Source organism: Gymnoscopelus braueri, assembly GCF_963280865.1.
Source record: "Gymnoscopelus braueri genome assembly, chromosome: 10".
Lineage (NCBI taxonomy): Eukaryota > Metazoa > Chordata > Actinopteri > Myctophiformes > Myctophidae > Gymnoscopelus > Gymnoscopelus braueri.
This window is the reverse complement of record NC_137611.1, coordinates 29118683-29144912: the sequence shown is the minus strand read 5'-3', so window position 1 is coordinate 29144912 and position 26230 is coordinate 29118683. Positions and strand designations below refer to the sequence as shown.

Genomic DNA, 26230 nt, shown 5'->3' with positions numbered 1-26230 from the left:
CTCCAACATGCTTTATGCATTTGATGTTGACACCCACAGATGGTTAAGGCCCAGTGTTTCTGGGACAGTTCCAGAGGGGAGGAGGAACCATTCAGCCTGTGTCATGGGGAAGGTCATGTATATCTATGGAGGATACAACCAGCTGACTGGATACACTAATGACATCTACAAGTTGGACACCACCACAATGGTCTGGTCTTTAATTAACACCAGAGGTACACCGCCACCTGTTTCAGCACGTCACTCTGCCACCATCATTGGGACAAAGATGTTTGTATTTGGGGGCCATCCGGACCACGACAACAACATCAGAGTGTTTGACACAGAGACCAACTGCTGGCTGAACACGCCTTCTCCACAGCTTCTTACAGAAGGACGCGTTGGTCATTCAGCCTTTACCTACAATGGAGAGCTGTACATATTTGGTGGATACTCTCATCATTTGAAGCAGAGATTAAACGATCTGTGGAAATGTAATCCAGAGACCTTCTCCTGGAAGAAGGTTGAGCCGAAGGGGAAACGCCCATTTTCTTTGATTTGTATGTCCTGTTGCATGGTGGGAGATCGTATCATCCTCTTTAAAGGATACAGAGACAAACCCAGTGTCCTGTACATGCTAGACTTGAATCCTGGTTTGAAGATGTTATGTAAGCTAGCAGTTATTCAGTACGGTGTGGAGCAGTCAGAACTCCCACACGACATCAGGTGGGAACTGGCAGCCATGACAGCAACAGAGTAAACTAGAAAAAGTGCTCCTCGGAGCACAGGTCTCCGCCAGGTCAGGTAGAATCGGCCACCTGGTGGCGCTATAACAGGCCCATGTGAAAAATTTGGGGCAGAGGTTCGGAATTGGCATCCAGGGACTGTATGTGCAAAGTTTCGCTGCGATCAGGCCATCGGTGCCGGAGATTAGCTGTTCACAGAAAGAAGGACGGACGGACAGGGTGCAAAACATACTCTCTCGCCATGCCTTCGACCTGGTGGAGACAATAATACATCCACCAATGACAACTAGGTTGTCTATTCTGAATTATGAACTCAGATTATGTTACTTGTCTAGCACATTGTTCAGTGTATTCTTATTTCTAAATATGTATATATGTCTGCTCCCTGAAAAAAAACACATGGCACTTATTTATACATTACTAATTACATTTTGTGTTTTTAAGCCCATCAAAGTCTTTACAAAAACATGCAGACATTCTTTTATTTTATTTTTACATTACAACATTGTTTAGAATCTTCATTTTAAAATAAGTATAATTCAATTTGGGTGTTTTAGTCCAGTAACCAACAAACTAACGCACTTTAGACATCCACACACCGGAAAAACGTTTCCTATTAGAAGTATTATTACCTGTGATAGTACCCATGTAATCTACATGATTCAGTGCCCTTGTGGCCTAGCATATGTTGGCAAAACTACCCGTAAATTAAAACAACGCATCAGTGAGCACAAAAGCTCAATACGCAGGAATGATCGCGAATATCCTGTGGCTATTCATTTCAATGACGCTAAACATGACATATCCTCTTTTAGATTCCAGGGGATAGAACAGATCAAGATGCCACCTAGGGGTGGTGATATAGATGGGTTTCCTGTTTGTAAACATGAGAGGATGATGCGCGCGCAGTGGCGGGATGAGCCTGTAGAGGGCGCTATTACCCGCAGCAGCTCTGGCCATTGTACATTCAGAAAATAAATGGTCTTCACCAGGTTTAATGAAAGTAGATTAAATGATGCAGTTTGTAATATCTTCTTTACTCAATAAAAATGATTTGTCGGAAGTTGGATCTGTTTGTATATAATAGCAGCATTATGCCTATTATGCCTATAATAGCAGCATTATGCCTATCTAAATCCCGAAAATAACAATAGAGTGAATGGCGCTTCCGGTTCGTTCTCCCCCGCGCATGCGCAGATTGCGCACTCTGCTCTGTGATGACGTCGCGCGGAAACCCATCTATAGACCTTCTCCTAAAGAGAAGAGAAGCCTACTGGATCTTCACACTCCAAACATTGGCCCCAAAAGGCTTAAATGATGAATTTGTACTTAACGTTATGCTGTGAATAGTCATACGTAATTTGGATGGACTAGCTATGTAATAGACCTGTGCTTTTAATTTGTTGGAGTTTTGTGCTTGATTCGTTTATTTTTACCTTTATTCTCACTGTGTGTCTTTTTTATTATTATTGGGTCCACTAACATTATCTCTTTCTTTATAGATATTGAAGACCTGGCCCGATGACATGTACAGGCCTTTTCCTCTGCTATTCAGAGACATAATTAGTGTTGCCTTGACCCTGAAAAAACGTATTTTGTGAATGTGATTGGTGTTGCTTTAATATGATGGTGGTGGGAGTGGCTTTAGGTCTGAGATTGCAGGTGCAGCCAATGGGCTGCATGTCCGATGACCTTCACTTTGGAGGTGTAGCCTTTAAAAAGTTTGGTGGTTGATGTGTTCTGTATAGTCTGTCCTGATGAAGGTCTAACGACCGAAACGTCGAATAATAAAGAGCTACATTTTTTTGCAAGATCCAGACGGTGTGCGGGTCCCATTCTTTGATCTAAACCATCAGAGATCTCTTCCATAAATAGTCCAGTAACCACAAAATATCTGCCCAGGTGTCATTTCCATTAATCTCATTAACCAGAAGATCCATTTAAAATCGTAGCTTTAACTCTGAAAGAAACCCTGTCCGTTTTATAAAACCTTTAGTGGTCATCTTTGTTTCTCATCCAAGTTTTAAAGATGGACAGTTTTTCTATTGTTAGTATTACATTTACACATATCTTCCTCTGTAGGGTGTTGAGACCCAACATGATATTTGACAATTTCACTGTAGATTCCACATTGAACTGAAACATGAAAAGTTGCCCAAACCTTTACATGAAACCAGGGCCGGATACAGAAATTATGAATTGGGGGGGCATTAAGAAATGCTGGGGGGGCGTCTTCCTCGGCGAAAATATTTTTTTGCGTTTTTTTGCGTTTTTTCCGGCTGTTTGTGGAATACTGCTTCCTATTGTTTAGGAGTAGTAAAATCTGGCAACACTGCCCATGGAAAATCAGGGCAGAGGATTATTTGAATTGTGCAATGATACATGATGGAATATGATTAAGGATTATTTTTATTATGGTAAGCTCACATTTCATATCATGACATAAATGCAGCTTTCACAAGCCCCCCCGTAAAAAAAAAAAAAAAAAAAAATATTTTTAATTTTTTGTTTTTTTTGGGGGGGGCAGTCAGGGCATTTGGGGGGGCATTGCCCCCCCTTGCCCATGCCTAGATCCGGCCCTGCATGAAACTAACATTCTAAGTTCTGTGTCCTCTCCTACCAAACAAACAGCACATAGAGGAGTAGGGACCAGCTTTCATTTGTACAGGTTTGACATTTTGGGAAGAATTCCATGTAATATTGAAAAATATATAATATCTGACCATCATCTTACAAATAGATCCTGTCACATTGTACCACAAGTATATTTTTAGGAATTGCCCTTCTAAGCCTACTATGAATGTGCAAAATCTCAAGCTGTCCGTCTTGTGTGTACAACTGTAGTTCATGTATCTCGAGGTGAGTGTCGCAGACAACCCAAGGGAGTGCCATGCCCGGCGTCGATTCGGTCAGATAGGTGCTGATCCGACCAAAATGCCCATATGTAGGCATTTTTGTCGATGTGGTTGTCCACAATCCGATCCCTATATTCATTTATGGGCATGCCCATATACTGTATGGCACCGACCGACACCAAACTCGACGGAACAGAGGATCTAAAATAAATATTGATAAACCCTCCCCTACATGGAGCATGCTGATGTCATCACTACGACGTCTTAGGCTGGCCGAGTCTCCCTATTTGGGCTTGTCTGACACAGATATGCCCATATATGGGCATAAAAGACAGACAGACAAACGGGTACAATGGTTACTCCGAGTCAATCCAGTGTTTATAGAATAGTGGATTTCCTTATTTTGTTGCTTCTCACTCCTTTTTGCCAGACCCAAGGGGTCGGCCTACATGAGGCTTTGTACCTATTTTCTCCATACATGGGCATGCCCCCTTTTCCCTTTACTCTCAGCCATAAAAGTCTGTCCCCCTTTCGTCCATACATGGGCATAGACACAGGCTGACACGTCATGTGAAGTCCGGCTTAGCCGTGACGTAGTGCTCTGATCTTATAAAGTACTTATTCTGGGTCTGGCAGAACCAGGTGCCCTGGTCTTGTTTTAAGTGTCCCTGTGCAATACACTTAACCCCTCTGCTCCCCGGGCGACGCCCCCGTAGTGCCCATTGGATGGGTCAAATGCAGAGGACACATTTCACCATGTGTGCAAATATACAGTGACAAATACCCCCAAGGGAGTGGGGACCAAAACCTTTAGTATAATCCTTTATCTATCTATAAATTCCAGGAATCTCTGTCTGTCTCTCCAAATGCCCGAATCTAGAGATAACTGACATCATAGACTGGCCCATTATTCTACTGTGATAATGGGTCCTGCAAGGGTGCTGCTTGTGAATGACGGCCATCACCCGTGAATGACTGGTACTGCACTATTATACTAAAATATAAAGACATAACAGATGTATCCAAAGTCTAAATTCATAGTAACATGTGTGTCCATAATTAGAGACAAGACAAGGCAAGACAAGACCGACAGTGAGATGTGAGTGTGCTTACCTTCCACCTGTTTGACACAACGCAGGGCGTATTTGAGAGTGTTGAGGGTCGTGGACGTGTTGCCCTTGTTCCTCTTCCTGGAGGGCAGCTGACGCTTCAGTTCTTTCAGAGTTTTAATCATCTCCTTTTGGTGTTTGGCCTAGGCTGACTGCTCACTACTGCAAGATGCATGAATCACACACACATGCATAGAAGCAGGTCAGATGTAGCAATGGCTATATCTCAAAACAAGCCTAATCGAGTCAGAAAACAACTCACCACACTGTCATTGCAAATGAGAGACTGTCCTTTATGAACACGGCCGGTTTCACAAGGGTTCAAAAGAAGTAAATAAGTCAATTTGATTTGATTTTACATTCTTATAATATTTTGACTATAGCCTAATAAATTATTGTTGAAGAAAACAATTGCTCAACGAAAACACACAGGCTTGCAATGTAATGAAAAATAGGCTTCATGTGTTTTAGGCCGTTTCAAGCTAACTGCTTAAATACAGGATAATGTTAGCTGATCCAGGTAAGGTTAGGTTGTGAGATGAATGAGAAACTACCTGTAGGTGAGTTGACTAATTGCATAAAGAGGAGGACTATGGTGTTTCACAATTGTGGCATGTCTGAATGCTAACCTGCAGCCGCTGGTGGAAGGGTTGTCCTGTTCTGAGCTCAGCAGACTGAAGGCCATGGAGCTGCTAGGAGGGGATGAACTGTGGGAGTTGTAACTGGAATGGAGAAAACGATTGAGACAGAGATTATTCTCCTATTATCATTATTCTGTTAATATTATACATACATACATTAATATTATTCATATTTTGTCACTGTTCTTCTCAATTCCAACTGTATCCATGGACCGTGGCGAACTGTACTCAATTGACAGAGACAGACTGGGCACGGAGGTAGCTATGAGAGAGAGAGAGATACACTGAGAAAATCAGTATAAAAGCTATGATCATTGGAAGTCTGACGTAATTTACACATCCTACCTGGGTCGCGGTTTTTCCCCCCCGTTCTGAATTCCCATAGACATGTTTAATATCGCGTCAAATAAGAACTGTGTTCCAAAAATAAACAAATGACCCCGGCGATTTTACTCTTATGGATATGAAGCGTCAACTGACGGTGAGAAAAGCATAATGTTACTTCCGCCTAATTAGTAAAATCTTCGCCAATAACAGACTGTATCAAATATGAGTGACTGACTATCATAATCGATACAGAGCCTCCTCCCTGACAATTTCGCAGAGACAGTTTGTTTATTTTTGGACCCCAATTCTTATATGAGATGATTCTATGATGACACAATGTTATTCTCCATAGAGAAATTACTTTATGAACCAGGGGATGAACGAGTGACGTCAGGACTTCTGTACTCTATTAGCTGACAAGTTTAGCCTACCTCTGGGCTAATACAATACCTTTCTAAGACAGTGACCAGACTGCTTTCACCAGACTCCTACGTATATGGCGTAAGAAATAGGCCACAGATTTTAGAGGGCAATTACAGGCAAACAGTGTGGAGTATCAAAACCCTATTTGACGGTCACTGTCACATGATTTGCAAGACCACATGTACCTAATTTAGTAAAATAAATTATGTTTCTGCAAAATGTAGCCACATTTCTTGCATTTGTAGTGCCCCCTATGGGTGTAAGTGAAATTGCTTTTGTATTGTTAAGAAACTTTTGAGGTCCCTCAATATGTCATTCAAATTTGAGGACTGTAAAATGGGCCCTTCCCGCAAGCCAATCAAAGCCAATCTGAATGCAATATGACAAACCTGACTCATATCTGTTGATCAGAGATAATGTATACCGATTTGTGTGAGATTTGGACAAAATCTGTAAGTGTAGTAGCAAATAGTGTTTTGAAGAAACCGCAAAATGGCATCCAGAGTTATAGGCCAAAAGGTAAAGCGGCCTGTTATCGCACCACCATGGGGTGGAGGTTCTTCCTTGGCCTACTGGGGTGTGCATGCAAAGTTTAATCTCGATCGGTCCAGCGTTGTCTGAGATTAGCGGTACACAGATAGACGGACAAATAGACAGACAGACAGGGGAAAAAACATTGTTACTCTCTGCCTCCCGACCTTTCGGCCTGGCGGAGATAATAACTTCAGTGAGTCACACAGTCATACAAAAAAGTATTAACTAGGGTTAATTCAAATGCTCACATGGGGGTGGCCAATATTCCATTTGCTCCACCCATGGTCCTATAGACAACCAGTTGATCACCAAAGGAACAACAAGTGGTGCGCGTGCAAACAAAGCATTCCAAAATCTGGCCCAACAAGTCTGACTCAGATTTCTCTCCACTGACAGGAGTCAGTTCTCTTACCAAAATAAACTTAAATTATTTGGCCCACGTTTAATATAACGTGGGCCGTTCTAGGGCACAGGCTTTTCCAGTGTCAACAGAGGGATGCTTCAACCCAAGTTCATTTCAGGACACGACTTGTTTGCCCTGTAAGGTTGAGGGAAAACAGAACCCTCAGCGTATAGTAGAAGAGTTTGTGTACTTTAGACCAGCACATTGGCTAAACTTTACAAGTAAGACGCGCGAACGCTGGAAGCGAACGCAGCTCGAAAATATCGTGTATTTACGGTCTTGTGTGTGTGTGTGTGTGTGTGTTTTGACTGTAGCTGCACTCTGGCGCACTCTGGCGGCTGCACACAGGCAGTGCACGCCACGCACACAATATTGCACACAGAGCCGCAGACACACAAGCCGAGCAGGCTTTCATAGTAGGCTCCACTTGGGCGGAGCTCCACCTTCCGCGTTCGCAATCATCCTATTTCTGAGCAACAGATCATAGTATGACATAGTTATACAGCACTTTAAAACTGTTTAGAGCCTTAGTACTCTTATCTAGGCAGCCATAAATCTTTCAACAGACCTGCTGGCTTTGATCCAAAGGAAACCTGGATATGGAAATATCATAGAGTCTGCCAATGCAACCTTCTTAATTGACTTTATCCTACAGCTGAGCTAAGTGAAAAAGCATACATTCATTAAATGTGATTATATATTTTCCTTCATGAGTTTGGAAAATTAATATGAAAAAACAAAAGATCAAAAAAAAGAAAAAAACAGCAACTGTCTCTAGCTGGAACAAATGATGGGTCACTTAATTATGACACAGATGTGGTTGATGAAGAGACATCTTTTCTATTGTAGTCACACTGACAACAGACAGAAATGTGCACTTCAGTACCAGTAGTGCACTGTGATACACATGATACAATGGTCGTGGTCAGATGGGCGTCAGTGCATTTTTGAGAGCATGTTTATTTTAATGATCAATCGATCGATTGTTCCGCCTTGGATCAAAAGGAACCAACGCAGTATTCTTTAAGTTCTTAAGTATTGGAAGAATCACTATCACAATCATGAAAATAAGGTTTTCAAGGTTTAAAATAATATATACCATGTCATTTTACATTTACATTTCTATGTTAAATCTCACCTTTCTGTGTGGAGTTTGCATGTTCTCCCCGTGTCTCCTAGGGTAGTTAATACCCTCACAAAAACATGCAGTAATCCTGGTCACTATACTGCCTCCCCCTGGTCAGCCAGGGCGCCTGATGGAGGGGAAAGGAACTGGTTGGAATAACGTGTTCCTTCCACGCGCTACGTCTAACCAGGGAATCTCCCCCCTGTCGGGTGATAAGAAGTGGCCTGCTTGCTCCTCATGCATTGAAGGAGGCATGAGCTTCAGCTTGGGCTCTCCCTAGGCTGGCAGAGGGAGAGTAGCGCCCAGGATTACATAGGCAATTGGCACTGGGTGAAAAAATATGGGTTACAAAATCGTGGGATAAAAATTATAAAAAAATCTCACCACTCCAGCAGCCACTGACCTCTTGTTGCTCTCAGAAGACCGCAGGAAGGCGGAGTCTTTGCTGTTGCTGTTAGAGCTACCCGTTGACTCCCCATGGCTCTCGTTGCCGTGACGGTCATTCCCATGGCTTTCATTGCTGTGTGACTCTGTACCACTTCCACTGGACCTGTTGCTCTTCATCTCCACATCCTCCTCTTGGAGCGAGTCGGAGATAATGCTCTCGCAGGGGCTGTGAGGAGGCCAGGGGGTCCTGGCTACTGCTATCGTTGCCCCCTGAGGGGAGGCCTAGGTCAGGCCTAGCTTGGCTGTAGCCACCCATCTGTTGTAGCTGTGCCATGGAGCTGCATCCTGGTGACCTCCTAGGCATGGAGATGTAGGAGGAGGCTCCCCTGCACCCAGAGGCCTCATCCTGGCCCTCAAGGCCTGGGGAGCGAGAAGGCTGGGAACCTGAAGCCTGAGCCTCCGACATGAAGGAGTTGCTGTTGATGGCTGGTTGGAGGTGAGCTGAGAGAGGCGTGGAGTGGACTATCACTCCATTATCTACTTGGAGGTGCCAAAGGAAATGGCATATCTATAGAGAGACAAAGAATACAGCACATTAGTATGAATTTGAGGAATGTAAAACAACGCAAACATTTGACTCCATTTGCTGTGCTGCAGGCTTTAAGGGAAACTTTGCAGATGTTTAAAACAAATCCTGACGTGCTATTGTGAGGACATGAAAATCATTCGCAACACTTCCCAATGTGTTCTGTGTGTGTTGAGAGCTCGCTTTCTCAATCCTGGAAAGTCAGTGGTACACACCGTAGGCTGGCTGTTATCGTCCACCGAGTCGTCGTTTGTGCCTGTTGTCGAGGTGAAGAAAATAACTGTTTGGAAGTAGTGCATTTTAAAAACAAATAAAACGGGCAGAGACCAAACTGATAAGATGGTTGTCACCACGTACATTTCTGAAAAGAATGTCTGAAAACACTCTGACCTTCTAGTGGTTGGACAGAAAGTATTAGTCTATTAACACTCTACCGTAGGCTATTGCCCTTAGCATGGGACAGAATCAAAGTTCATCAACATTAGTAGCCTACATCATTTTCCTCCCATCCCAAAGAAAATTCCCACCTTTGTCCACACTTTCAACAATGACCGTAACCTTGTTTGTTTTGATATTCAAGGTTCATTTGTATGTCAACATTTGTGTAATGTCTGACACTAAAAGCAGCATTTAAATTGTCATTCAATAAATCATGGTGCCAATTGTATTCATTTAACAGTTAAGCACTACAGCTCTCAAACCATTGAATAAGGAGTGTTTCAAAAGACCACTGAAATGTCCATAAACAACTGCAATGGAATAATTTGGTCTCCCTTCAGTTTGTGACCCCCACTGAGAATTAGCAGACACCCGAGGCAGTGCACCTGTTTTATACAATCCACAATCCGGAGTTGAATGGGCTCTTACCAAGGAGACAAGTAAAATCATTTCACAGGACGCATCTCTCTGTCTGAACAAAAATGCATGTGTTCTAACAAGACAAGGGAAAGTAGGGGTGGCAATAACCAGGGACCTCGCAAGTCGATTTTTCACCTTTTATGGTAGTCGATACGACAGTAGCCATAATATAAAAAAAGACTTAAATCAATTCATTACACTATTGTCCCCTAGCGACCGGAGGTTGCATGGTGAGACACTAAGTCCCGTCTTTCTGATTGTAAACACACTCATACGGACGGTATATTATAATATTCAGTAACAAGTCTTCTCTAGTTAAGACTGAAAATAATATTGCTGGATGATGGAAGATTCTCACTGTGTGTGTGTGGATCCCAGTCGGGCTGGCCTTAATTATCGTCATCTCTCATCCTAGCATTGAGCTGTCAACTCGGTTTAGGAGTCATAGCAACACAAATAACCGAAAATGATTATGATGCACAAGTCATGATTCAGCCTGACCTTTCTCTTTCAGTGACTATGTGAATAGTGACACCTGTGGCACGGTTCCGTGTTTACTGAATAACCAAATGAGTGGCCATGACTTTTTTCCATATTGCAGAGGAGTGAGTGCACTCCTAATATTCCACTGGGAGCACAGTAAGTTCCTCTCAACTTCCCTGCCAAATCTGTCAGACCAGTTGAGTGCCTAGTGCATAAAGTAAAATAAACAAAACAAAAAAATAAGGCAGGCTGGAGTGAGATGTAGGATTGCAGGGCTTGGCGAGCGTTTAGTTGGAAATTGGTGCTGTTGTTTTATCCTCACATGAACCCAAGAGTGCCACTGAGATCTGCTTTTGTGTTACTGTATCTAGTGTGTGACTGTGAAATAGCACAACAACAAAAAATGCCCCATTATTCTAACTTCTGTTCTTGTATTATTCTACAGAATAATAATATGACCTAATATGCAGATGTTAGGGGAAATTAATACTACGGTCACAAGAGTAATTGTCTAAAAGAATCTATTATTCTACAGAATAATAGAAGAGAGCAATTACTCTTGTGACCGTAGTATTAATTTCCCCTGACCTCTGCATATTAGGTCATGTTAGTAAATGGTGTACATTATTAACTTGCTTAAGGTCCTTATTGAATTATCATACTGATTTGCAAATTAACTTTTTGCTGCTCAATAGCTCAATAGCTCACCTCAGACTGATCCAAATAACATGTAAACTTTACTACACAATGGCACCTCCATAATTTAAGCGGCCAGGGGCAGCCATAGCTGATTGGTTAGTGAGCCTGCCTAGGGAGCCAGAGGCCCTGGTTGCCCCAAGTTCGATTCTAAGCCAGACCAGCATATGTGTCGATGAAATGAAATTTGTCCCTGAGCAAGACTCTTAACCCCTAATTGCTCACAGGTTCTCATTGGAAACAAGACCGCAAGGACTTTCATGAACGACCTGTTAAAAGGAATTATCCTTATCCTTAAGCTGATAAAAAGGTATATCATTTCTGTATATTGTGACAGCCTTTAAACATGTCATACGATAAATAAACTTTTTTGTTACCAACGTGCTCGGACTCCTCTGGTGCGTCATCCTCTTAAAATGTAAAATATTTGGCAAGAGTGAAGGGTCGCACTCCGATGAGTCGTTTCTTTTTCTCCATTATGCCTTTCAAAAGAACAAACATTTCGTCTATCCAGCCTTCGTCAGTGACGAACGAACTGACACCAAACACTGATGAAGGCTGGCTAGCTGAAACGTTTGTTCTTTTGTAAAGGCATAATGGAGAAATTTTAAACTGGCTCATCTTGTCACTCGAGTGCGACCCTTCACTCTTGCCATACTTAATTATCCACATCAAACAGAATGACCTCACGATGAGGCGACTCTTCAAAATGGCACATAAGGGTGATACTTTGATTCTTGACAAATTTTCCTGAGTTTTGTGTCCCGAAAGTTTTCCAGATCAAACAGCCAACCTTGTTTTTAACCACATGTGGTAAGAAGACAATGAAACCTGTCTGCCAGCTGCTGCATCTTACATACACAGGTATGTAAAAGCTGGTTAACAAGGCAGTATAAAGGTACGTAACAATATTATGGTTTATTTTAAAGAGTCTACTTTCAGGCACAGAGTGGAACATCACATCCACGTTCTGTGGACACGTTGTTCACCGATTCATTTGCAATGAGAAAAACATTATTATTGCAGTGCAGTGCAGAAAATTGCACTGCAGATCATCCCACTCAATATTGTTTTTGAATTTTGCACTGTGCAATTACCTTAACACCCCTTTTCTATATTTAGAGTATACATCTTCATGAAAGTGAAGACTGTATGAAGTTTGCATTAAAATCTTGCTCATGACCTTTGTCACATGCCATAAGTGAGTGTGTGCACGCGCACACGCGGACACACACACACACACACACACACACACACACAAAATAGTAGGTACACTAGGCCCTAGGGTTTCCATGTCTTTTATCCACCAGGCAGGCACTGATAGCTGATTAAGCACTGGTGCAGTGCGAGTAATCAGTCACTCACTGCAGTTATAATGTGGGGGTAGGAGGAAGGCAGTACCTCAAAGTACAAACACAGGAGAAACAAGGTTATGTAAAGAAGGAAAAGTCACCTCCATTCTTTAATAAACCACCGGGCTCTGACTCTTGACACTGACAAAGGCTGGATAGCTGAAACGTGTGTCATCTTTGAAGGCATATGGAACAATAAAGGAAAAATGTACTGTTTATGTTCTGAGTGTGACCCTTCGCTTGATATTGTGTTGGTATCCTCCACTCTTTAACCACAGGAATTCCATTAGGAAGTGCACACAAGAGCTAACAGCTTTCGGAACAGCCGCCCACTACAAGAGGTGGAGGTGATAATGATTGATGATGCCAAATCCAGTGACCTCATGGAGATAATGAGGTATCTGTGCTCTACAAACTTGCTATGTGGATGAGCAAGCAATGTTGTATTTAAATAGTCTGCTGTCCAAAAACAATATTCCTTACAATAAGTCAGAGACATAAAAAGAATGTTGGAAAGGCCTCTAGCACCTATTATTAATGACAGGAAGGAGGATTTTTAGAAACAGACATTATTTACTGTTGCATAAAAAACTAAAAATACCATGGGCTGTTCCAATAGGACAGCCCATGGCACAGCCCATGGCACAAAGGACAGCCCATGGCACACAGGGTGCTATTGAGCACCCTGTGTGAAGTGGGCGGTGTCTTGCTAGCTAATCACAATACTGAATGGAGTCAACCAATCATGTACAAAAAATAAATACATTTATTGAAACACTCTTTATGATGGAAGAAACCATAACTTTAAAAAAACAAATTTATGTTTTTTTTAAAGTTATGGTTTCTTATATAGGGCTATGCACATGTGTCATGTGACACTGGCCATAAATCACAGTCCTGAATAGACTGTGATTGGCCAATCACGGTGCAGGGTTAGGCGTGGTACATTTTTGGCCAATCACAGCGCAGGATTTGTTGTACAAATATCCAAACCTCACTTATAGGGGCGGTTTCACCGCCCAAAAAAACATGTTTTGGTTTGGTATGATAGAACTGGTCGAACTTTATCTCCTCCTGACCTCAAGTAACACTGTCCTCTGAAAAGCCAGCAATCATCATCATACTATAATTTGAGTAACCTCTGTCATTGTGTCTTCGTCTGTGGTCTGTGCCCGATCAAACTGCGCATGCGTCGCATCCAATCCAGCCACACTGTTGCCCGTGTGTGCACACGCTGGCTCTGTGTGTCACGAGACGACTCGTGCTAAACGTTGCGTGTGTTTGCGACGGGACCCGGGGGGTTCCGCGACGGGGGGGTGTGTGGGGGGTTGCCCGTGGGGGGGAGGGGGGGTTGCCCGTGGGGAGGGGTGACCGCGGGGGGTGCCGCGGGGGGACCCGCGGGGGGACCGCGCTACAGGACGTGCAATAACCCCAAGTTTGCAACTACTTTCGTCTGCGCCCTTCACCGGGTATGGTCTAGTCTCTATAATAACCATATGACACAGACCCACTCACCTCTGCACCTAAATTGGCTTTTTTTAATAACTTATATTTCTTTGTGGCTCAGTGGTTTATGCAGAAATACTATCATTGTAAAATGTGTAGCACATTGGCATAGACATGTATTTCTGGTAAATGTATTGATAACTTGTTTGTATGACTGTGGAAAAGATGACAATGACCATCACAAGCTGGCATGGTGATGACCCCTGCTCCTTTAGAACAACAAAAACGGAGGGGGTTGTCTGGTGGATCAGCCAGTCAGTGCACACTGCACAGACTATGGACCCCTGGGATCCGCAAGGACCCGAGTTCGAATCCGACCCCTGTTTTGTCTCGTGTGTGTTTCATCTCTCTGCCCTTGGTTTTCTGTACAGGGTTGCTCAAAGTTTGTGCCGTGACGCCAGTCCATGGGTGCCATAACAACTTTTCCTTGCGTCATATCTCAGGGAATGATTTAAGCATTTATGTAGGCGTGTACCCACTACCCCTACGGCCCTACATAAACCCAGTATATCTGATCTGCAGGGAAAAGTTGTCAAATGCAGTGATATTGAATATTTTAAGAGATTGAAATCACAAAATATTAATAACAGTAATAATTATAAATGATTCAAATAACCTAGTAATAATACGGCCTATCATACTGCTAAAGGTCAAAGTAGTAAAATATGCCACACATATTATAAGGTGCTATGAGAAGTAACTTGTCTACACTGACCCAAGGAATGAAGCATGATGAACATGCTGAAAACAACTGAAACTTGACAGACAAATCAGAGCGGTGAGCGGGCATAACATAGGCCATAGGATCTCGTCTCAATGAATCATACAATGAATATCCAGATCTTAACACCAGTATCACTATTTATTAATTAATTAACCAACCAACCAATCAACAAAACATTAGTGCCCTTTAAACAGGGACACAATATAATATATAGTTCTGCAGTAACTTCAACTTCCACGGTTGCATTGTCACTAATCAATTAATAGTGAGTCACTATTAATTGGCATTGCTGCTTTCATAATGGACACGGATAATATCTATACTGCTGTGTAAGAACTGCAGTGCAGTATGACATTATTTATGACTAAAAAAAACGTGTTCACAGAACAACAACGGTGTGTAATAATAGCCAATTCATGGCAGCACACACACTAACCAGAGGAAAACAGTTGTTACATCATGAAAGGGTTTCTCTGTAGTCTACTGACCGAATTTGACCCACAGGCACACATACTGACAGAGTGTACGCCCCTTTTATATTAGCTCCATAAAGAACCTCTCACTCCGCTATACAGCTCCGAGATGAGGTTCTATGTCGTTACCTTCCAGAATCGGGTGAACGTCCGCCAAGGCTCCGCTGTTTACCCTTTTGTATACGTCGTATCCCAAAACTAATGGTAGATTCCAAGCCGCACGGATGTTTAAAGTTTGGTTCGGCGCATAAAATTTTAGGAACGGAGCGAAACTACACGTTTAAATCGCTTATTTAGTCAGCCTGTGGCCATGTTTCCCATTCAACCAGGAACGTCCGCTGCCAGTACTGCTCCCGGTTTGGCTACAATGGGAAACATGGCCACAGGCTGACTAAATAAGCGATTTAAACGTGTAGTTTCGCTCCCAAACTTTAAACATCCGTGCGGCTTGGAATCTACCATTAGTTTTGGGATACGACGTACACAAAAGGGTAAACAGCGGAGCCTTGGCGGACGTTCACCCGATTCTGGAAGGTAACGACATAGAACCTCATCTCGGAGCTGTATAGCGGAGTGAGAGGTTCTTTATGGAGCTACTTTTATATATGCTTTATCAACACATGCGGAGCGAAGCACGTTAAAAACACGTGTCTTCATGCAGGCATTTGCCTCTCATAATAATGTAGTCATTTGCAGTCAGAACAATTACAGAAAAATATCAACTGCACACACACTGCAAGAAAATGCAAACGTAATTCAATACCAAACTTGCTACAAGAAATGTTGCACTAACCTCGTAGAACCAGGAGCGTTAAATCCTTCAGATGTATGTAGCACAAAAAGCTTGGGTACCTACGAGATGCGCTTAATTGAGCATCTCTGTCCATGAGTTCAGTAGATGGTCAACTGCTCATCATCAGCAGCATCAGTAGACGTAGACGGTTTGACACGCTGCTCCTGTACGCTCAAGTTTACACAGATAGGGTGCATACACACATGATGGGATGGGATGGGATAGACGGGCGGAAGTCCCATACACACCTATGTTAAGTTTAAAACCGGAAGAACGGTCGCGATAACATGGGTGTGTATGGGACTTCCGCCCGTCTATCCCATCCCATCACATCATGTGTGTATGCACCCTGAGTGAGGCAACAACACAAACCTGCCAGTGTTGCCAAATTTTGCAAGAGAAACAAGCAACCATGCAGGTCAATGAAAACAAGCCCAAAAGAAGCGACTAGGCTGCGTGATGACGAGCCGATCTACAAGCTCACGAATCACGATGCAACTCGGTTGTGAGCTTGTAGATCGGCTATTTTCAAAAAGGGTCTGATTTTTGATAAATATTTTTTGAAACATTTTGATGGGGGATCCGCAGACAAATACATATTAATGTGGGTCCTTGATATGAAAATGTTTGCGAAATACTGGTTTAAACAACATTAGGAAATAAGCCCTAAATAAGCAACTGCACATTAGAAACAAGCCTTAAAAAAGCGCAACCTGCGCCACTTATAACCAATATTTAAGCATTTATAGAAAAACAAGCCCAACATCGCTTATAATAAGCGGACATGGCAACACTGATTAACCTGCCCAGCACATCACCAGACACTGGGTGCAGCCACACATGATGGGATGGGATGGGATAGACGGGCGGAAGTCCCATACACACCCATGTTATCGCGACCGTTCTTCCGGTTTTAAACTTAACATGGGTGTGTATGGGACTTCCGCCCGTGTTACGGACGGTATCCCATCATGTGTGGCTGCACCCACTGGGTGCAGCCACACATGATGGGATGGGATGGGATAGACGGGCGGAAGTCCCATACACACCCATGTTATCGCGACCGTTCTTCCGGTTTTAAACTTAACATGGGTGTGTATGGGACTTCCGCCCGTCTATCCCATCCCATCCCATCATGTGTGTATGCACCCATAGGGTGCATCCACACATGATGGGATACCGTCCGTAACACGGGCGGAAGTCCCATACACACCCATGTTAAGTTTAAAACCGGAAGAACGGTCGCGATAACATGGGTGTGTATGGGACTTCCGCCCGTCTATCCCATCCCATCCCATCATGTGTGGCTGTACCCATAGGGTACAGCCACACATGATGGGATGGGATGGGATAGACGGGCGGAAGTCCCATACACACCCATGTTAAGTTTAAAACCGGAAGAACGGTCGCGATAACATGGGTGTGTATGGGACTTCCGCCCGTCTATCCCATCCCATCCCATCATGTGTGTATGCACCCATAGGGTACAGCCACACATGATGGGATACCGTCCGTAACACGGGCGGAAGTCCCATACACACCCATGTTAAGTTTAAAACCGGAAGAACGGTCGCGATAACATGGGTGTGTATGGGACTTCCGCCCGTCTATCCCATCCCATCCCATCATGTGTGGATGCACCCATAGGGTACAGCCACACATGATGGGATGGGATGGGATAGACGGGCGGAAGTCCCATACACACCCATGTTATCGCGACCGTTCTTCCGGTTTTAAACTTAACATGGGTGTGTATGGGACTTCCGCCCGTCTATCCCATCCCATCCCATCATGTGTGTATGCACCCATAGCTAGAGAGATCATTCCTGACTCCTCCCTCGTCTCTCGTCTACTCTGTGCTCATTGGCTGAGATGAGCGTCGTCTCCATGGAGATGACGCGTAAACTACCACCCCCGCGCGGTGACTGGCTCGCCGCGCTGTCAGTCATTTCATGTAAGGATGTCACCCCCTTCACGTGGAATCCCACGACTACTACAGTCTGGAGCCAATCACTCATAGTAAATGCATGCCATGCAGCTGGTTGGTTGGTTCATTGGCTCACAGACCGTTATCTAAAGTTTAACTGTTGTTATACAATAACAATGTTGTACTATTGGAGGTTTGTATGTTGCTTTCATTTTGAATTGGCCGGTCTCAATCAAAAAATGACCATCTATAAATGTAAAATGCATCTACTTTAATTTTAGATATTCTAATACTAATAGTTAATGAGCTCTGTGTTATAATTATATTATATTCAACAGACCTCTGTCTTGCCTCCACTGCAAGCAATGTCTGTTAGAGCTATTTGCTTGCTTTCAATAAATCTTTATGATTTTATATTTTTGGACAGACTGGAACAGTAAAGTATAGTATGCCTGGGACATCTCTATAGTTTGTCATTTGATTATGCAATTGTCAATGTTACTATAAGAAACTGGGAAGTTTGACATATCCTATTGCTATTATAAATGACCTGGAGTCAGAGGGCAGGATTCTGTAGCATAAAATACTAATGTGAAAAGGCAGATCATCCCATTCACATGCAGTGTGTTTGCAGGAGAAGCCAGATTCACACAAAATGCTACAAATATCTGCCCCAAATTTGAATCACATTAAACACAGAGCCAAAAGCTATTTCACTTGCATCCATAGCAGGCACCACAAAAGCTATAGCCTATAATGTTACTCTTGTGTTGCAGAAATGTTGGAGGTGGTGGGAGGTGTGTGTGCACGAGGAAGAAGCTGGAAGGTACTGTATCATGACCAACCCCTCCCTCCCACTCAAAAAAGAGAAGCGTGGCGTGTGTGTGTGTGTGTGTGTGTGTGTGTGTGTGTGTGTGTGTGTGTGTGTGTGTGTGTGTGTGTGTGTGTGTGTGTGTGTGTGTGTGTGGAGGGAACTCTCCCATTCCCTGCCTTCAATTTACATTGTCTCACCTGATGGTGACTTTGGGTTGCTATAGCATATGCACCAAATTGATATCTTCTCCAGACAGAGGTAATCCTGATGTTAGTAAGCTACCGTTTAATCCTTTGGGAATTAATGAACCAATAGAAGGGTGAATGCTCCCATCGGGCAGACAAATGGAAGGATTCTGCAGCATTATACGTGCAATCACCCATCCCCAATTATTTAGTGAATCTTACTGGCGGCAGCAGCAGAATGCCAAAGCATCTATTGGCATCCCTTCAGTGGCCACTGTCATCAGGATATTGTTTTCTTGTAGAATAAACAGCAATCAGCAGAGGCAAATCATCCAATGCTCAGTTGTTTTCCTGGATCAGAAGCTCAAGTAATTATTTTCATACATTGTGTCTCATGGATACTTTGCACGGAGAGAGGGCTACTAAAGGAAGTAATAGTATTCTGGCGTATGTCCAGTAGCAGGTGGTCCATATAATGCTCACGCCAACCATGTGAACTATAATGGTGATGATGGTGAATGATTTCTCATGTTCTACTATAATTGTGAGGACTTTTGGCCCTAATAAGTCTAGTAAGATGTCAGATAATAGTCATCGATCAGTTATGTTTTAATTGGAGAAGCATCACATTTGAAAATGCAAAAATGGCAACCACTGTTTTCTCTTTCTGTCTGCATGCTGTTGAAACAAAAACATCATTTTGGTGCTCATCATTTCCCCAAACAGCATAATGATTATTATTCATTGCGTATGTCAAACTATCACATAGATAGCTGTTGTCACATGTCTCGCCTTCTGTCCTTTCCTGCAACAGAACTATGCATTAGCAGTAAGTAACTTTTGGTAAAATAAAAAAAATATTTGGTCATTTGGTAAAAAATATATTTCCAATCCTGCTGAATTATCATGGCTCAGTAGATAGTTAAAGGTAGGGTAAGTGATATTTTTTGGTTAAAACAAAAAGTATTTTGTTAAAAGGTTAAAATACTATATTCTGATAGTAATCATTGCTATAGAGTGTTTGTTCAGTAACAGGAGTCTCCCCGTCTCTCCAGCTCTTTAATAAACAGAAAATACATTTTTCGGTAGGTGTCAAAATCTCAGCCAATCAGGTGAAAGTACCAATTTTTAAGCTTAATTTGTATAGTGTTCCAGTTCCAATTTTGTCAGCTCATTTCTTAGTGTCATCACTTCCAATTTCACTTGTTTAATCTATATCCTGATTGAGTTCTCTGTCCTGGTTGGGTAAAATTGGAAATGAAACTGAAACTGAAACGAAAATGCATTTTCTGTTTAATAAAGAGCTGGAGAGACAAGGAGACTCCTAATACTGAACAAACACTCTATAGCAATGAGTACTATCAGAATATAGAGCTATTTAACAATTATTTTAACCAACGCAAATCACTTACCCTACCTTTAACTTGTTAAAAAGGCATAGATGGAACATTCTTGCCCAGAGCCCCTAAGTCAGCCATAAAGTTTGTCTTGTTATGTTTATTTATTGTCTCCGCCAGGCCAAAAGGCATGGCGAGAGAGTATGTTTTGCCCCCTGTCCGTCCGTCCGTGTGTGTGTGTGTCCGTCCGTCCGTCATTGTCTCCGCCAGGCCGAAAGGCATGGCGAGAGAGTATGTTTTACCCCCTGTCCGTCCGTCCGTCCGTTTGTGTGTCCGTCCGTCCATCTGTCTGTGAACAGCTAATCTCAGGCACCGTTGGCCCGGTCGCTCCAAAACTGTGCACACACACTCCCTGGATGCCAATTCAGAACCTCTGCCCCAAATTTTTCACATGGGCCTGTTATAGCGCCACCAGGAGGCCGATTTGTGCAACACCCATTTACTCCTACAGATTTTTATCCAAACGTCATGCAAATCGGTACACAGTATCTCTATAGTCATGTGATCAACACCGATCTGTCCGATTTTCCATATTCCATCCTCATTGGCTAAGGTTGGCTTCCAAAATTTGCAGGATTGGTCCGTTTTGAACAAAATGCCTCAAATCATGAACGCAGCTTGCGCTTTCCGTGCAATTTCACACGCACATTGCACTAGGCCGAGGAAAAAAATGCCACCCTTTTCACATTGGCCTGTTATAGCGCTACCAGCAGGTATAATTTAGCAAAACACATTTTTGGAACAAAATGCCTCAAATCATGATTGCAAGGTCCGATTGCCGTGAAAGGCCCAAGAAGAGATGGCACCCTTTTCACATTGGCCTATTATAGCGCCACCAGGAGGCCACAATAACCTACCTAACCTGGCGGAGACCTGTGCTCCGAGGAGCACTTTTTCTAGTTCTGTCTGTGGACAGCTAATCTCCGGCACCGTTGGCTTGCTCGCAGTGAAACTGTGCACACACACTCCCTGGATGCCACAGCAGAACCTCTGCCCCCAAACTTTTCATAATTTCACATTATAGCGCCACCAGGAGGCCGATTTATGCAAAACATATTTTTTGACAGTACTCCTACAGATTTTGTCCAAAAATCCCGTAAATCGGTACACAGTATCTCTATAGTCATTAAACGAAACAGGTCTTTCAGATTTTTTATATACCATCCTGATTGGCTAGAAATGGCTTTCAAAGTTTGCAGGAGTGCTCCGTTTTGAACAAAATGCCTCAAATCATGAACACAGCATGCAATTTCCTTGAAATTTTGCATGCATATTCCCACTAAGCAGAGGAAGAAATGCCACTTGAAAATGTTCAAATCAGCCTCATGGTGGCGCTATAACTGGCCCATTCGTGTTTTTACCTATAACTGCACCGATCTGTGTAAAACTTTGTAAGCGCACTCCCTAGAGGTCAAGGAAAAACCTGTGCCCTGCATTTTTCAGATCTGCCTTTTAGAGCGCCACCAGGAGGCCGACTTATGTAAAACACATTTTTGTATATTACTCCTTCCGATTTGATCCAAATTTCACGCAAATCGGTACACATGATCTCTATAGTCATGTGATCAAGACGGATGTGTTTGATTTTTCACATTCCATCCTGATTGGCTAAGATTGACATCTAAAGTTTGCAGTAGTGGCTTGTTTTGAACAAAATGCCTCAAATCATGAATGCAGTGTCTGATTGCCGTGCAAGGCCTAAGAAGAAATGGCACCCTTTTCACATTGGCCTATTATAGCGCCACCAGGAGGCCACAATAACCTACCTGACCTGGCGGAGACCTGTGCTCCGAGGAGCACTTTTTCTAGTTTGATATGGACATCACAATTACATTGGACGAAACCAGATGCATTGTTTACACTTCACAGTGTATATACAGTAGCACACACACACACACACACACACACACACACACACACACACACACACACACACACACACACACACACACACACACACACACACACATAATTATCATCAAAATCAGACCCAATACATTAACTTGTGAAAACAAAATAATCATTCAGATAACCAATCAGTAACTACACATGTGAGCACAGTTGATTTGATTTCAACCATAATTTGAGTTCTCTGTTAAACACATTACCATCCGACTCTAGTTTTAGAATCGTAGGCAAAGACTTCCAAAGGTTTACCCCCTTTAATGAGAAGGCAGACTGTCCGAATGTGTTGACACCAGTCACCATTTGTTGATGCTTGTGTAGTTGCTCCACCAGAGCTCTGACACCTACCAAACAGGCATCAGTAGTCAATGTCCAAAACTTAAGCCTGCATCATGTGATTTTTGGAACTGACCAAGTGTGGTACCCAAAAGTCCAGGAGAAAGAATACAAAATCCAGCAGGGGACAAAATGTAAATACTAAATATAGGCCTATTATATTGTCATGACAAGTGGGTTGAAGATTGGCAGGAGAGATTTCACAATAAAACAGGCTCAAACAAAGGTCAACTAAGCAATGCAACAGATTGCAACTACCCCAATTGCCCATCGTCTCGCAAACCAAACTCATACACATACCAAATTGAACATTTCATCAAACAACAACACTAATCACAATAAACATGCAACTCCACTATCCAACTCAAATAACAAGCACAATTAACCCAACAAAAAATAAGTGTGGAAGCACCTCAAGGCATACCAGGAAACCAAATTAAACAAAATTGGACCTATGATGGATCATGGCGGAATAATGAAGAATACACTTGCCTACAGTGAAGCATGGGCATGGCTCAGCGATGCGCTGGGGCTGCTTTGCTTCCTCTGGCACTCGAAACCTGCAGAATGTGGAGGCCAAGATGGATTCAATCAAGTATCAGGAAATCCTAGGAGAAAACATTCCGTCTGTGAGGAAGCTGAAGCTTGGGCATCATTGGACCTTCCAACAGGACAATGATCCCTAGAATACCTAAAAGTCCCCTAAGGCTTTGGTTCAGAGGAAGTCCTGGAAGATTCTAGAGTGGCTGTCAGTCTCCTGACTTGAACCCCATAGAAAATCTCTGGTGGGATTTGAAAGTGGCTGCAAAACAAGATCCCAAGAATAATTGTGCACTGGAGACCATTGCACATGAGGAATGGGCTACTATGGTCTCAAATACACACATCCAGCAGAAGTGGTTTCTGCATATTCAGTGAAGCAGAAAAAGTTTTTTTTGGTTTGTTGCTCATCTCTACTTCTAATCTAATCTAGGACAGATGATGTGTGTTTTTGTGGTTGGTGTTTGACAGTGGAAGTGTGAGAGTGACGCAAAGCGAGCACTCGCAGGGCTCATTCATTTTCAAAGAGGGCCTTACTGCCGTGAGTGGGTGGGGGTAACGACACAGAATTTGCAAGACACCAATGTGCAGATTACCAGTGACACGACACCAGCACTCAAACAGCAGACCAACAGATCAGCGTGCTTGCTGAAGATGTGAGGAGTTGAGTGGGATCATCCTGTTAGGCACGCATTGGTTCAGAATATTGATCCTGACCATGTACCTCAATCCTCCAGCGGAGCAAGTGGTTTGAGTGTGACATTCATTCATTCATTTATTCAAGAAGGTATCAAATACAGCACAACATCTCTTGTCATTGTGGAAAACATGTGCTTGTCTATTTCAGAAGAATACACATTTGACAGATAGTTGAAGCTGTATCTTAACCCCAGGACAAGTGCATTGTTCCGATTACATATTATTGATGTTATATTGATCTATATGGTGTATGTGAACTTAGAAAACGTGTTATTGTCTCAACACTGAGTGGTCATATAGTGCAGTTACAAGGCTTTAGATTACATCACTTTCTGTGCTCCTGAGACAGAGGTTGTGGATGTGACATCACAGTGGATGTGACATAACATTGGTTTGCTGCAGGCGTGAGCCTCACTCTGGGATTCAAGAACGGAAGGTGATATTTGCCGTCAGCCTTCTTCCTGTTTTCATGTTCCAGTACATTGTGATTTGGGAGGAAATTGACAGTTCCTCCAAAAACAAATGATGTCCCCACATATGCTAATCACACACACACACACACACACACACCTTTATTGTCACGTCACAGGTTTACAGGCGTAAAGAAGTGGGTGAAATTATTTTTCATGCAAGCTCCCATTATTTGCAGTTTTCAGGAGAGGGAAGACGAATAGAGATAGAAAGAAAAAAGGAAAACAGGTCAGATATGAAATATTGAAATATTGTATAGGGCACAGGCTGCCCCGTGACAGACAGGATGTTCACTCCCTCACTTTCCTGGATTCATTCTTCCTCCGTTTGAGGTGTAGGTGATGTTCAACAGCATACAGATGACTGGACACCAATTTTAACTCATCAGTACTCTGTTTGGGAGTACATTGTGAACATAAAAAGTAGAAGCTGATATCGGTCAGCTGTGAAAGTAGTCCCATTTTGTTTACTGTAGTACCAACATGGTGCGCTCAAGACTTCTCAAGTTGAGCGCAGATCTCCACCAGGGCATCACTGTCTGATGCAGTAATGTCAAAGTCAAACTGTGTCCCTCTGTTTTTCTCTGTCTGTGTCTTGTCAGATAAAGTGTGAGTGTGTGTGTGTGTGTGTGTGTGTGTGTGTGTGTGTGTGTGTGTGTGTGTGTGTGTGTGTGTGTGTGTGTGTGTGTGTGTGTGTGTGTGTGTGTGTGTGTGTGTGTGTGTGTGTGTGTGTGTCTGTGTCTGTGTCTGTGTCCCTGAGGCCTGAGCTAATCTTACAAACTACAGTACCGATCAGCATCAAAGTGTTTGTGCACGCTGCTGTAGGCCAAGTAAGTCGCCCCTGAACATTTTTCCAGTTGGCCTCATGGTGGCGCCATCAGCCAACTACGTTTTGGCCTGTAACTCTTGAACCACAGATCATAGACCAGGGGTGTCAAACTCATATTGGGTCATGGACCACATTGGGCAAAATTCAACTTCATGCAGGCCGAACCAGTTGAGCACGCAAGAACATACGCAATGAGGGGCCTCTACAATGCAGAGACAAAAGCGATTTCAATTCAACCCTAAATGGGTGAAACAAATGTTAAAGAAACCTTTTCAATCTTCACCACCAATCCCCAACAAATTAGGTACACATGATTTTGGGAGGCGTGACAATGAGTGCACTGGACACAGAGAGACGGAGAGATGCATTTTTATGTTACTGCATCAGACTGTATGAATTATAATTGGGGTATGCGTTCTACTTGATCATGCTGTGAAGAGCATTTTGTAGAATTGTAACACGCAATAAATCAATAAAATTGTATTGCATTTATTGCGCTACTCTGTAACTCTTTGAGCTCCATTACTCAAACAATGCCATCATAGGCCGACAGATCTACATTCCAATATTACACGACTAATCTAAACATTATCAACACATATGCAACTACACCTAGTACAGTTGACACAATGGCACACATCATTCCTGCAATGTCAAATTCTGCCTTTTACAGCGCTGGGTAGGCCACCCAGCCTGGCAGGGATATGCTCTCGGCGGTGCGCACGTTTCTTGTTGTTAATTAAACACTCTGGATGGATGTCAAGTCTTCACTCTCTTATCTTCACCATCAATTTATCATAATTTAATCTGTCAAGTCTGCCTTGGTATTATTTGCAAAGGTTTGGACTAAGCAGTCCTCACATTCTTATGTGATTAAACTCCTCTTAACTCACCGTCTCAATTAGTATGCATTTTAAAACCAACATAACATACACTTTCATATGTCAGGTAAGCTCTAGTCTAGTCGAACAATGTGTTGTTCGACTGTATATTTCATATATTTTTTTTATCCTTGCTTCCTCATTCTCCATTTACATAAAAAGAAATCACACCCTGTGTGAAGTGGGCGGTGTCTTGCTAGCTAATCACAATACTGAATGGAGTCAACCAATCATGTTCAAAAGATA

General features: G+C 42.9%; 1 protein-coding gene across 1 annotated transcript in view; it reads right to left on the bottom strand.

Moving 5' to 3' along the window:
- per2 (period circadian clock 2) overlaps positions 1–16134 on the bottom strand; it is a 36743-nt gene extending 20609 nt beyond the window's left edge. The window contains 7 exon segments of the mRNA XM_080439540.1: positions 4694–4832; positions 4836–4851; positions 5319–5411; positions 8547–8762; positions 8764–9098; positions 9332–9372; positions 16002–16134. Of these exon segments, the coding sequence (XP_080295666.1) occupies positions 4694–4832; positions 4836–4851; positions 5319–5411; positions 8547–8762; positions 8764–9098; positions 9332–9372; positions 16002–16095 (934 nt within the window). The 5' untranslated portion in view covers positions 16096–16134.
- Positions 16135–26230: the final 10096 nt, after the last annotated feature.